Source organism: Eubalaena glacialis, chromosome 17, assembly GCF_028564815.1.
Source record: "Eubalaena glacialis isolate mEubGla1 chromosome 17, mEubGla1.1.hap2.+ XY, whole genome shotgun sequence".
NCBI classification, from domain to species: domain Eukaryota; kingdom Metazoa; phylum Chordata; class Mammalia; order Artiodactyla; family Balaenidae; genus Eubalaena; species Eubalaena glacialis.
In genome coordinates, this window is record NC_083732.1 from 3,045,073 (window position 1) to 3,058,500 (window position 13,428).

Here is a 13,428-nt window from a genome sequence, read left to right on the forward strand (position 1 = left end):
TTTTCATTATCCAAGTGGCACTATGTAAAAATACCTGACAGATAAATGAACTTCACTCTAAAAATTTCCCCAAAAACAGTAGCAAAAACTACAAGCTTCTTGTTTCTGCAGCTGGATTCCATAATCAACCAGCCAATCATAAATAACTAGAAGGTCAACGATCACCCGTGTGCCACACCTAAAAGTGAGTCTATGAAATGCAGGCAGCGGAAACATTTATTTTTGTGATCTTTATATAACGTAGCAAAGGAACATGCTCAAATTAGCATCAGGTCTGTTAAAATCCTCAGAACAAAGGATGTGTGTTAAAATCTCCACATCACATTACACGAAACACATGAAGTCTACATCATATGAAAATTGCTTCCTTTTCCTAATCTTTCAAAAAACCATTCCTTTACAGGTCAAATCAGATTTTATACTAGAACTTTCAAAAAAATAATTTCATAATTCCATTAAAAAAATAAGATTAATTTGAAATTTTAATCTATCATTAACAAACAAAACAAACACTATTGACTTTATTCACATAAAATAATAAAAACAATGACAAAAAACCACAGGACTGGTACGTGCTGGTTTATGTAGCTAGCAATAACCCCCCCAGCAGCGTCCTGTGAAACTCAGAAGAGCAACCAGCTATGAAAACTTACTTCTATTCGACTGCTTTGGTTTGAAATCAGTATGTTTACTCTGAAAAATACAGTCACGCAAACAGAACAAAGCACAACTTAACAAATTTATCATTAGCACTTTAGAGGAAGACGACAACTGTATACGTAATATGCTGAGGATGAAAAAGTTAAGACTTGCCATATTGCTACTCTTATTTAATAAAGGAACAGTATTCTCAAAAATCAAATCTTTCTTTAACTTTTTACATGTACAAAATGCAAAACTGATGAGAATCAATGAAACCCAGCTCACGTTTGCACTGTAAGTTCAGTGTCAAATGTCAGGGTGGTTCCAGTGTTCACCAGAAATACATACAACTTCATGATGATTTCTCTGGATTCTGTGAGCTTATACCTCACTCTGATAACGATTACTGAAAGAAACAGACAAGAAAAGTGGTCAATTTACAAACGCAAGTACAAAGACAATTATGCTCACGTAAGACAGAGCACAGTTATACTACATAAGCAACAAAAAAACAGAATAGGTTTTGATGTCTAGAACGGCTAACTGGACAATTCAGTAAACTTGTTGCTTAAAAAACAAAAATTAACAGTAATGAGGCTAATGAGAAGCGTAACTTCTATCATAAAGAAAAATAATTTGTTCTGAGGAAGAAAGAGGACAGTAGTTAGAACAGTTTGGTGTATATTTCACACTGTTCTCACGGACCACCCTACATTAAGAAGAAAAATTAAAATTAAAAATTTGGTCCAACATCTTCCTAACTCCAAAAGTTCTTCCCCTGCTTCTTCCTTGTAACAATGAAAAAGTCTTAAGGTTAAACTTACTAACAGCAAATAAGAAGAGCCACCACTTGCAATAGGAGGGAAAGAGTCAGTCCCTATTTCTTCCACCAGGTGCCTCTTACTCTGAGTTCCACCTCCACGCTGAGTTAGAAACACCTCACGTAAGAAACTCTGGCCCTAACAGTTCATCACTTTGTGGAACAGCAGCAAGTGCCCAGGTCTGGAAATCAGAATATTTAAAGCAACCCTGCCATTACGTAGTTGTCCAGGTCAAAACCCCGTATATAAAATAAAGCTTCCTCATCTATAAATAAAAGGGACAGATGTCAAGAGCTAGCGTTTTATTTTTAACAATTGGAGGTAAAAATCCCCAATATCAATGTAAGTGACGAAAGATGATGATAAATAAATTTCCAGAAACTAGTAGTTATCTTTCTTTATGCTCTCTCCACATGAGCTTAGAGCAGGATTATGAGGGAAGAAGAAAAAAGCAAATAAGGCTTTAAAATTAATGTTTCCAAAAAAGCTATTTTAAATGCATTAGATCAAAACTCCGTTATGAAGGCAGGAACTGTGACTTACCGTCAGGCACTGTGAAAAGGATTTTACCACTTTCCTTAAAAAGCAGATTAAAAGTGGCTTATGTTTGCTTTGCTTGATATTGGCAACTGAATGGCATTACTGGTTAAACTCAGTGAACTGGAAAAGAAAAATTTCTGATTATAGAGAGAAATAATTCAGTGTGACTACAAAAACGGTTAAGTGCTCTTCCTTTTAACATTACCTTCTGAAAGAGTAATCTCTACTCAGCTTCTCTTCCTACCTGCACATTCACTGAACCACAAGCATATGACCTTGACCTACACCACTGCATTAAAAAGACACCAAACAAAAGTCCCCAAAGAACTCCCCAACACTGTCAAAGCATAGAGCCATTTTTCAGTCCTTAAAATATAACGGTCCCATTACTTGTATGCTTAACTGTTTCAGTTTCTTCTTTTGTAAGACAGGAATAAAATGGTACCCGTAGCACCGGGCCTCTGAGCCAGCCCCTCCGCTTCCCCAAGTCCCCTTGGACGTGGGCAGAGCCTGTGATCTGTTTTAACCACTGAGATTCGGCCAAGGTGATGCGGTGTCACTTACATGATGGCTACTCAGGACTGTGACCTCCCTCTTACCAGCTTCCATGGAACGCGCTGTCATATGGAGAGGCCCACGTGGCAAGAAACCGAAGCCAACAGCCAGCAAGAAGCTGAGGGCATCCGTCCAACAGCCTGCGAGGAACCGGCTGGTTCTCGACAACCACTGCGAGCTCTCGGAAGCAGATCCTTCCTGCTGAGCCTCAGACGAGACCCCACCCAGGCTGAGACCCCCCCTGGAGGACGAGACCCCACCCGGGCCGAGACCCTCCCCGGAGGACGAGACCCCACCCGGGCCGAGACCCTCCCCGGAGGACGAGACCCCACCCGGGCCGAGACCCTCCCCGGAGGACGAGACCCCACCCGGGCCGAGACCTTCACCGGAGTCTTGTGAGAGACCGTGAGGCAGAGGACCCCACCGAGCCGCGCCCACAAACGTGAAATAATAGGTCTGTGCTGTTTTAAACAGCGAAGATCGTGGTAACTTCTTCCTCAGCGACAGGTGACACAGTACTAACATCACAGGGGCCTCACAGGACAGTGCTGGGCAGGGGCAAGGCCGCCTCCCCAACCCCGTCTTGGGCTCCTCCTCCTCCTCTCCAGCGTTCGGCTGGGACCTCACCGCCTCCTGGGGCTGCAAAGCCACCACTGCTGACGACCAAACCCAGCCTGAATCACTCCCTGGACCCAAGTTCTCTACACAACCCCTCTCGAATCCGCTCTGCCACCTAAAACTCTCACTGTTCATGTTCGCTTCTCTTTGTTGATGGAACCGACATTCACCCACTCTCTCGCGTGCTGTCCTAGATCTTTCGTCTTCCTCACAGATCCACAAACGTCAGTAACGGTCCACGTCTGCTTGGTTCTGACGCAGTGTCTACGCTACCTACCCCTATTCCTGTGGCTACTGCTTTATCAAGCCCTCACTGGCTCTGGACTTTCTCAACCGGCTCCCCACCTCCTTGACCCACCCCCCCAGCATATACCCTCCCACCGCCCTCAGGGAGGCCGTTCGCAACGCCAGGTGGTCAGGCACTTCTGCTCCCCAACACCCACCAGGGTCAAGATGACCTTTATGGCAGCGGCCACCATTTATCAGTATTTACTATGTCCCAGGCGACTGTTCTAAACGCTTTACTAAATGAAACGTTTTCATTGGATCCTCACAAGAATCCTTTACGGTAGATACTATCATCATCCTCACTTTATAGACAAGGAAACTAAGAATTAAGGGCTTCAGTAATGTCACAGGTTAATGAGTGAGGACTCAAACCCAGACAGTCCAATTCCATCTTCTCGAGTCTCTAACCACGATGATAACATCCAGGAAAACAGCAGACGCTGCGTGGCTTCTTCCTCTCCACCCTCAGCCTCCCCACCCCTTCCCACCCCTCCCCAGCTTGTCACTCCCAGATACCACCCTGCCTAACTTCCTGAACAAAACTAGCCCTGTCGAGTCTCTGAGCCTTCATGAGGGCTGCTCCCCAGCCTAGAACCTCCTTCCTCTGTCTGCTGTGAGCACCCTCCCCCTGCCCCCCCCCAGTCTTTCACAGAGTTAATCACACAATCCTGCCATTAGCTGTGCTGACTATGCACTCCACGTGCGCTTCTACGCTGCATATATTGTGATGTTTCTTTGCAGAGTTCTCACCTCTAGTGAACGGCAAGCTTCTTTAAAGCAAGGACCCTGTACTCCTGGGAACTAGCTCTAAAATACTTTCTCAATAAAATGAACGATTAATCTTACACCAGTAAAGGATTATTCTATATCCTTGTGAAGACTGCTAAGAAGTCACATGCGTGGCACTGACCACAGGTTCTTTATCTCCACCAAGGATAAGTAAGGCTGCATTTCACCCACCACCAACACACTCGCCCCACTACCGATTATGGGCGATGCAACTACTCTACAAATGCAACCCCAGTGGCTCAGCCCAACTAAACAGATACCTAACTTACACGAAGAGATATGTATGCTCCTGTTACACTACAGAGTAGAACCAAATCTTTTAATGAATGAGGGAAAGTGACGAGGAAGCCAACAGATGGAAGTGATAAATAAAGAGCTGATTATCAGGGCATCCCAAGCAGCAGAGCTGGGTCTCTGGGTAGTAGCAATAAGCACGGTCCCCTGCCCACCCCTGTGGGGCTTGTAGTGTGAGAGAAAAACATGTGAAAAATCACTGGAAGTTTAAATGAGAATTTCATACCAGAGCATTATCCAATGTGTCTTGACTTATCTAAATTACTTGTCCATCACTTAATAATCATCCTTCCACACCATTACAAATACTTCATAAACATCAATATTGATGGCCAAAAAGCATTCCAACCTGTGAATTCACCACAGTCTATTTACTATCTCCAGGCTTTTGTTTTTTAATCTCACAGGTACACATTTTTTCTTATGCTTAGGATTATTCCCATAGAGTAGATTCCTAGAAGTAAAATCGCTGGGTCAAAGCATTCAAAGATTTTAAGGCTGTTAGGCTTGCTTCTCTTACCAATTTATACTCCTCAGGGAACGCACCCAGTCAACAAGGTCACTGTATCCTTGCCATCAACCTATTTTCAAATGCTTGCTAATACTACTTCATTATTTTATATGTAAACCCTGTCTCTGATTATTTGTGAGTTTGACTTTATTCACGCATAGGTTGCCTACTACGTACCATGACTATGTTAGACATGGGATGTAACAGTAAATAAGACCAGCACAGTCCCAGAACTTCTGTGAACCTCAATTACCAGAAAAAATGGAAGCTCATCTTATCCAGTGAGCTTAAAAATTAAGCAACACGATATATATATAAACATCCAATGCAATGCCTAAGACAAGCACTCGAGAAACGTACTCAACACACGTAGATTCTGTACAATGAAAAAAAACGTAACATCTGCCACCAGGAAAAGTAGGCAGAATGACCATAATCGCAATACTGTCTAAGAAGTGTGTAGAGAGTGATAAGGAAACACGAAAGGCACTCAGATTGACAAGAAAAGAGTAGCCAGAGGCTGCATCCCCGGAAAAAGGATGCAGACCTGAGCTGTTATAAGAGAGGAAACTAGAGATTAAGCAGAGGATCGCATGACTGCAGTCAATGAAGGTTTCACGGATAAAGGGGCGAATTAGTTAAAAAATGTCAGTGAATGCACAAACTTTATCTTACAGGTGAAGAGGAGCCATCTTGTTTCACGACAGATTATGTAGCTGAAGTATGTGACTAAAACAGAAATATAATAACACTGGTGGCGGAGATGATTCATTCTTTCACTCACTCATTCATTCATTCATCCAAATCCAACCAACGCCTATGAACTTATGTGCCAGGACTGGGAATTCTGTGAACAGAACAGATATGGTCTTGGCCCTGATGGAGTCCACCGTCTTGAGGGAGAAGAAGGCATCAAACAAGAAGAAAGCAAACAGGACGTAAGTTGTGATCATTACAATGAACGAAGAGTGGGCAGGAAGGAGGACCTACTTTAGGCTGGGGTGATGGCAGCAGGCCTCTGTGTGGGTCCGTTTAGACAAGGTCGCAGTGGGTGAGAGGAAGCCTGTCCTGGGAAGGTGGGGAAAGCACTGCAGGAAGACACAGCATTTCTCTGAGACTAAACATAAAGTCTGTAATAACCACTATATTATTCTAAGTTTTCTTTTTTTGTTTCCTTTTCAACATTATTTATCTTTTTTGTTTTGATATAGTTTCACACATAAGAAAAAAGCTAACAAAAATAGTACAAAAAACTCCCTTCTGCCCTTTGCCCAGATTCACCCACTGTGCTCCACTGCTTCACCATTTGGACCAGTTCATGCTATGTGCACAGTTTTCTTTCTTTCTTCCTCTCTCTCTTTAGATACATATAAATATTAGATATATTTTTTCTGAACTATGAGAGTAATTTGAAGACAGAATAGAATGTCTCTTTACCCATAAATATTTCAGAATGTGTATTTCCTAACAGCAAGGATTTTCTTGTACATAATCAAAGTACATTTATCAAATCACTGATCACTACTGTTTATCTAATCCACAGTCAATATTCAAATTACTGCCCCAATAATATTCTCTAAAGTTTTTTTTCTCCCAATACAGGATCCAACTCAGGACCATATGCGGCATTTAGCTGTAAAATCTATTTAATCTCCTTCAATCTGGAACACTCCATCTTTCCTTTTCCTTTTCACGACCTCACTCTCAATCAGGAGCATCAGAGATTAGCGACGGCCTCAGTGTCGCCGCCCTCCTCCACAACACCTGCAGCAAATGAGAGAAACTCTGACAAGCTGCAGCAGCTCCTGTGTCCTTCAAACAAACACCAGTCTTCTTTGGGCGCTCACCCAAAGCCGCAGCTCAACCTGTGACCCGCAGTCGTTCACAACGCCGACAAAAACCTGAACAAAACTTATCTGAGACTGAGTCGGTCTGCACACCTGATGAGCAATGTAGCCAATTTCAAGGATAGTTTTGATGTCAGTGGCTCTGGAACTCAGCAGAACTCCACTCCACTGTATCGGCACACTTGACCCCATCACTGTGCATTTAGCTCACTTCAACAGCTCCGAAGCCCACCCGCCCTGATAGGATGTCCCATGTTTTCATCCCCTGACTACGGTTTACAGCCATCAAACCGGCAGCGTGAACCAGAGCCCCCTTCCGAATCTTCACTCCGCATTCTCACCGTCAGCCCACACCAAGGGCCTCCCCTGAACGGCGTGCAGAAAACCCAGCTGGTGAGGTCAGTCATCATTTCCGGGGTCCACAGCACTGAGGGTCTGCGTGCAAATGTCAGGCTGCTGGCTGCCAGGACCACAAATGCTATCTATTCCACTGTCCTGAGGAGACGGTACATGAAACAATCATCGCTAGCACTTACGCAGCGATGCACCACATGCCAGTCATTACGCTCCGCGTTCCTTCACTCACTTTTCACAACGTGTAAGATATCTATAGTATTACTGTCCCCCTCTGCAAATGAACAAAAAGACTCAGAGGTTCCTCAACTTGCCGAAGGCAGAAACTTAGTAAATAAATGTTGCAGGGCCTTGAACCCAGGTCAATGAATAACATTCATTCAATAAAAATTCACCTGAGGCTCTAGTACGTCCTAGGCATTTTCTTGGCTTTGGGAATAAAGAGAAAACAATATGATAAAATTGCCTTCTCTCATAAAGCCTACATCCTAGTGGGCAACATGAAAATTTTATATCTAAACACAAACTCCATGATATCTACTTTCAGAAAGAATAGCAAAAGAAGAAGGAAAAAAAAAAAGCACATTATTTTTAAGTAAAAGCAATTCCAACATCTACGCTCACTCTTTTCTGTTTTATTCCTTCAACTGTGTGTACAGCTGGGAAACACGGCATCAGTCCCGATCCCCAGAGGAAATGGGGAATAAAGACGTGTGTCTGGCCTCCAGGAGCAGCCAGAGACTAAAGACCAGCCACTGGACGCTAGGTGATGAAGCCCCAGTTACAACTCTGCCCAACGACTCGGGTAAGCCCCAGGGCGCCATACTCTGTGCTGCGGCAGAGAGGGCAGCACGGAGCCTCCCTCGACCCCGTGGAGGGCACCACCAGCGCTCAGCACCTGGAGTCCTTCCAGACTCCCCTCCGTGCGGATCTGCCTCTGTCTGCTTTTCATCTTAATGTGTATCCTTTCACTATAATAGAACTGTAATCATAAGCACAGCACTTTCCTGAATTCTGTGAGCTTGGGGAACGCCTGACTTTGCAGTCAGCTGGTCCGAAGTGAGGGTGGTCCTGGGCACCACCAAACCTGTGGCTGGTATCCCAAGTGAGAGTGGTCTTGTGAGGACCACTCCATCTAAGTCCAGATTCGACTAAACCAATGCACAGGGCTTCCCTGGTGGCGCAGTGGTTAAGAATCCGCCTGCCAATGCAGGGGACACGGGTTCCAGCCCTGGTCCGGGAAGATCCCACATGCGGCGGAGCAGCTAAGCCCGTGCGCCACAGCTACTGAGCCCACGAGCCACAACTACTGAGTCCACGCGCCTAGAGCCCGCAAGCCACAACTACTGAAGCCCACGCACCTAGAGCCCGTGCTCCGCAACAAGAGAAGCCACCACAGTGAGAAGCCCGCGCACCACAAGGAAGAGCACTCCCCACTCGCTGCAACTAGAGAAAGCCCGCGCGCAGCAACGAAGACCCAGCAAAGCCAAAAATAAATAAATTAATTAATTAACTAAAAAAAAAAAGAATTACAATTCCCCTTTTTGGATGATAATAGCATTTTGGTTATAAAATAATAGTTGTAAAAAATAATTAGTTCTAAAAAAATTCATGTGTAAAATGATAGTTGAAATGTTCTAAAACAGTCTAGCAAAAACAAATGAAAGAAGGAAGGAAGGAAGAGAGGGAGGGAGGGGAGAGTTTAGCTAGACAGGGGGATAGATAAGATCAGCAAAATACTGGTAATTACTAAAGCACACAAGACATTCAGCATTCATATATTATAAGTGGGAATCTACTATAAATAATTATGACCTTCCTGAAAAGCAACGGTGTTCCTGGGATAGGTAAGTAAAACTTTAATAAACACACACCTCTCTCATCTCAAAAGCAGAGATAATACCTTCCTTGCAGAGCTATCGGGGGCATATCTGTTCTTCAAAATTTACAAGATCAGGGGCTTCCCTGGTGGCGCAGTGGTTGAGAATCTGCCTGCCAATGCAGGGGACACGGGTTCGAGCCCTGGTCTGGGAGGATCCCACATGCCGCGGAGCAACTGGGCCCGTGAGCCACAACTGCTGAGCCTGCGCGTCTGGAGCCTGTGCTCCGCAACGGGAGAGGCCGCGACAGTGAGAGGCCCGCGCACCGCGAGGAAGAGTGGCCCCCGCTTGCCGCAACTGGAGAAAGCCCTCACGCAGAAACGAAGACCCAACACAGCCAAAAATAAATAAATAAATAAATAAATAAATAATTTACGAGATCAAAGTAGTGAGACAAGAGGAAGTGGGGGGGGGGGGAACATACATGAAGCAAGATTGGCCATGAGATAACTACTGAACAAAATGACACTTACATATGCCTGTGCGAGGGTTACACGCACACCAGAAATTATGAACCTGATCTCCCACCGTTCATGCTGGACAAAAACTTAATTCCCCCCACACCTTTTGGTCATCCTTTCTCACGCTGATGGATACAAGTCACTGAAACACTTTTGGAGCAGCCTTTCACTGTGGTAAGACAGAGCTAAGAAATTTTCTTTTCCATAATTTCTCCAAGGCCGTCTTCATCCCACTTTCAAGTAAGTCTGGACCCAGCATCTCCTATCAGCTCTCAGCATATCATATTTGCAGCCAATCCATGAAAATGAGCAAAATATACAAATAATGCCTGTACAGAGGGACTCTGTGGCCACTGTGTCCACAGCAAGGCATAAACATTATGCTTCACTGCCTAAAAGCAACAGAAACAACTGCCAGTGCAATGAAAATCATAACTTCCTACAAGTAAGCATGAATATACAGAAACATACAAACCAAACTTCCATTGTGCACCAACACCTGATCGATATACAGTATAAAGGTCAATCCAGGCTTTCTTATTCTCAAACTACAGACAAGAAAAATGAAATTACTTCTGAGTTAAGAGTTCCCCAAACCTGTCACTGCCCTGAGAGGAAAGACGCCCTGGACGACACCCACAGTGCCGACCTACTCGAGGGAGGTTCTATAAGGTAAATTTTGTGTACGTGGAAACAGACAAAATTGAGTCTCTGTCCTGAAGTGTGTACGATCTTGCGGGGGTAACAAGATGTAACTAACAATTCAAAGAGCCAGATGTGAAATAAACAGTAAACGAGAAAGATGTCCCGTGACTCTCACGCAAGCACTCTGTCCCAGTCCAAGCCAAGGCGTATCACAGAGACCCCTGCTTTTCCACCACCTGCATTTCCTCATAAAGCTGCCTGATCTCAAGTTCTCTCTCCTTTACCTTAGCTCCTCTAAGACTAAAGTCCTTTAAAACCATCTATTTCTATCTTGAGCGGTTACTTCAACCTTGTATTACTAATTTTTAGGTGGTCATGTCACTGCTTCACAGCAAGGTAAGTTTGTTTGGTAGAGGAAAGGTTTTATTTCTACATTTAATTTTATTTTTTTCATAATCTGCAGACTGGACACAATAAAAAGGGAATGGAAATAGGAATCTGTATGTGAGCGAAATAAAAGCTCTGGTCAGATTCTAACTGAAAAGTATGGGTTATAAAGTTAAATGTGCTAAAAAGTGTAACAGACTGAACAAAATATATTTATTCATGCTAATATTTTAAATTATTTTAAAAGAAATGTCATAAGACCTATATAAAGACCAATTTTGTTTAATCTAAATCAAAGTTATAAAATTTTACTGAGTTACATCTTCTCCAGCCAATCCATGAGCCACATGGCTTCACTGTCAAGTAAACAGAGTTAAAAACAAAAAAAACCCAACGTCCTCATCAGTGCACATCCATCTAAATTTCCATTTCCTAACCTGTCAAATAGGGATATTAGCAATACCTGCCTCATACCGCTTTTGTGGAAAACAAGTAAAATAATCCCCGCAAAAGAGCATATTCAGCACACTGCCAACTCCACAGTAAATACTCCAAAATGCTGCCCAGGGACAGGAAATATCTTGTGACATAACACAAAGTACTCAAGATTATCTGTTGAGTGAATAGGTCCTCACAAACAAAAACTCCACTACTAGCCGTAAGTAAATGACAAAGCAGAGTTCAAACAGTAACTGAGAGAGATCACATCCAAGCAGCTAATTTTTGGTAGTTTCTTTAGCAGCCAACATATTCCAAGGTTCCTTAATAAAAAACCAAAACAGTAATAATCACCTCTACCTTAAACATATCCTCCTCTTTATAACTACGCCTCCTACCCACCTCTTTGGTTTTACCGGTGGTGATCAGTTTGGTTTAACATGTCTTATGTGAAGAAGTACTCCCTGGCGCAGACCTAACAGCCCCAAGTCTGTGCGCCCCTCTGTCCACTTTACTCCCAGGAAGCGATCTAACTCAGCGCTACTACTGCACACCTGGGCCAACAGCCTAGCTCAGCTCCTTCTACCCGCAGCGGTCATGTCAAAGCCATCCTGGAGGACATCACCAACTACGCAATCTTAGGTCTCATTTTAATGTCACTGTACTTCTCCCCAAACTAAAAACGCTTGATAACATCTACTCAGTCAACTAAATTCCTTGGACTAACACTCCAGCATCGCATTTCTACAGCTCGCTACATAAAGCTGCACGCCGTTTACACTGACCTCCTGAACAGGGAGGAATAAGCTTCACCTTTCGTGCCCTTGCTCTTATCATTTCATTGCCTCCATTTTGTAAGCAAAGAGGTCACAGACATCCTTCCTTACATGCAATTAATTATAAAGTACCAACACAGAAGCCAACTGCTGCTGAAGGAATTAGAAACTAACTTTATGTGCCTCATATAAAATATAAGCTTAGTTCATAATGTAACATTACTTTCCACCAGTCAAGATTTTCTAAAATTTGGCATGTTCATTTTATATATAAACTTTTTCTTAATTTCTACAAAATGAAATCATACTCAATATTACACAAGTTAACACAATGCAATTCTAAATTAAAACCAAAGGGTCAGGGGCTTCCCTGGTGGCGCAGTGGGTAAGAATCTGCCTGCCAATGCAGGGGACATGGGTTCAATCCCTGGTCCGGGAAGATCCCACATGCCGCGGAGCAACTAAGCCCGTGCACCACAACTACTGAGCCTGCGGGTTATAGCCCGCAAGCCACAACTACCGAACCCGTGTGCCACAACTACTGAGCCCATGTGCCACAACTACTGAAGCCCGCGCACCTACAGCCCGTGCTCCACAACAAGAGAGGCCACCGCAGTGAGAAGCCCGCACACTGCAACGAAGAGTAGCCCCCGCTCGCCGCAACTAGAGAAAGCCCGCACGCAGCAACGAAGACCCAATGCAGCCAAAAATAAAAATACAATTTTTTTAAAAAGAAAGAAAATAAGCCAATATTAGATTAAAAAAAAAAATCAAATGATTAGTAACTCAACCACTGACACAAAATTTTCTTAAAATTATGTGGCCCTTTGCATAGACACTGTCTTTAGTTTCTATCGGTAGAGAATATAACTTACCAGCCTGCTGTACTTATATTCAGACACTGTAGGAAAGAACATTGATCAAAACACATCAGACATACTATAACAGCAATTAAAACTAGGATTCTGGCCCATTAATAGATAACACGTGGAACAGAAGAGATTCAAACATATCTTTAAACACATACACACAGATACACAATAGGAAAAATCCAAACTGAGAGAAAGTAAAAACTGTTCAAACAAAGTATTATACTAAATGGCTATCCACAGCATGCAGAAAAACAAAGTCTATTTAAATACCATTTTTACACTTCAGATTACTATTTATTAATGATTAACAAATAAAACTGCTGACAAGGTAACAGTGAGCACACTGGCACAGTTCTGACAAGAATATAAACTGGTATAACTTTTAAGGAGATTTAATCTGGCGATATGCACCAAAATTTAAAATGTGCAAAGCAGAAATTCCACTTCTTGAAAGGTATCGGAAGCAGATAACCAGGCAAGTGTACAAAGGTATATATTCAATGATTTCCATTACACTGTTACTAACAATGAAACATCAGAACAATGACTATCATAGGTGCCGGTCAAATAAATTACAGTGCAACTATATAATGTGACATTACTCAGACATTTTAAAATGTTCATTAGATCTAGACCCATCGATTAGTGATATATCTATCATTTCGTTACAGAAAGCAAGTTACAGAATATATCATGTGATTCTGTTTGTG

The 13,428-nt window shown here is 43.1% G+C and overlaps 1 protein-coding gene across 2 annotated transcripts in view; it reads right to left on the minus strand.

Moving 5' to 3' along the window:
• Positions 1–13,428, minus strand: part of RB1CC1 (RB1 inducible coiled-coil 1) — a 60,001-nt gene that overhangs the window by 39,755 nt on the left and 6,818 nt on the right. For both annotated transcript variants that reach the window (XM_061171345.1, XM_061171344.1), the window contains exons 2-3: positions 2,007–2,123; positions 928–1,048 (exon numbers count right to left, since the gene is read on the minus strand). In XM_061171345.1, coding sequence (XP_061027328.1) covers positions 928–998 — 71 coding nt within the window. In that variant the 5' untranslated portion in view covers positions 999–1,048; positions 2,007–2,123. The remainder of the gene's footprint in view (positions 1–927; positions 1,049–2,006; positions 2,124–13,428) is intronic.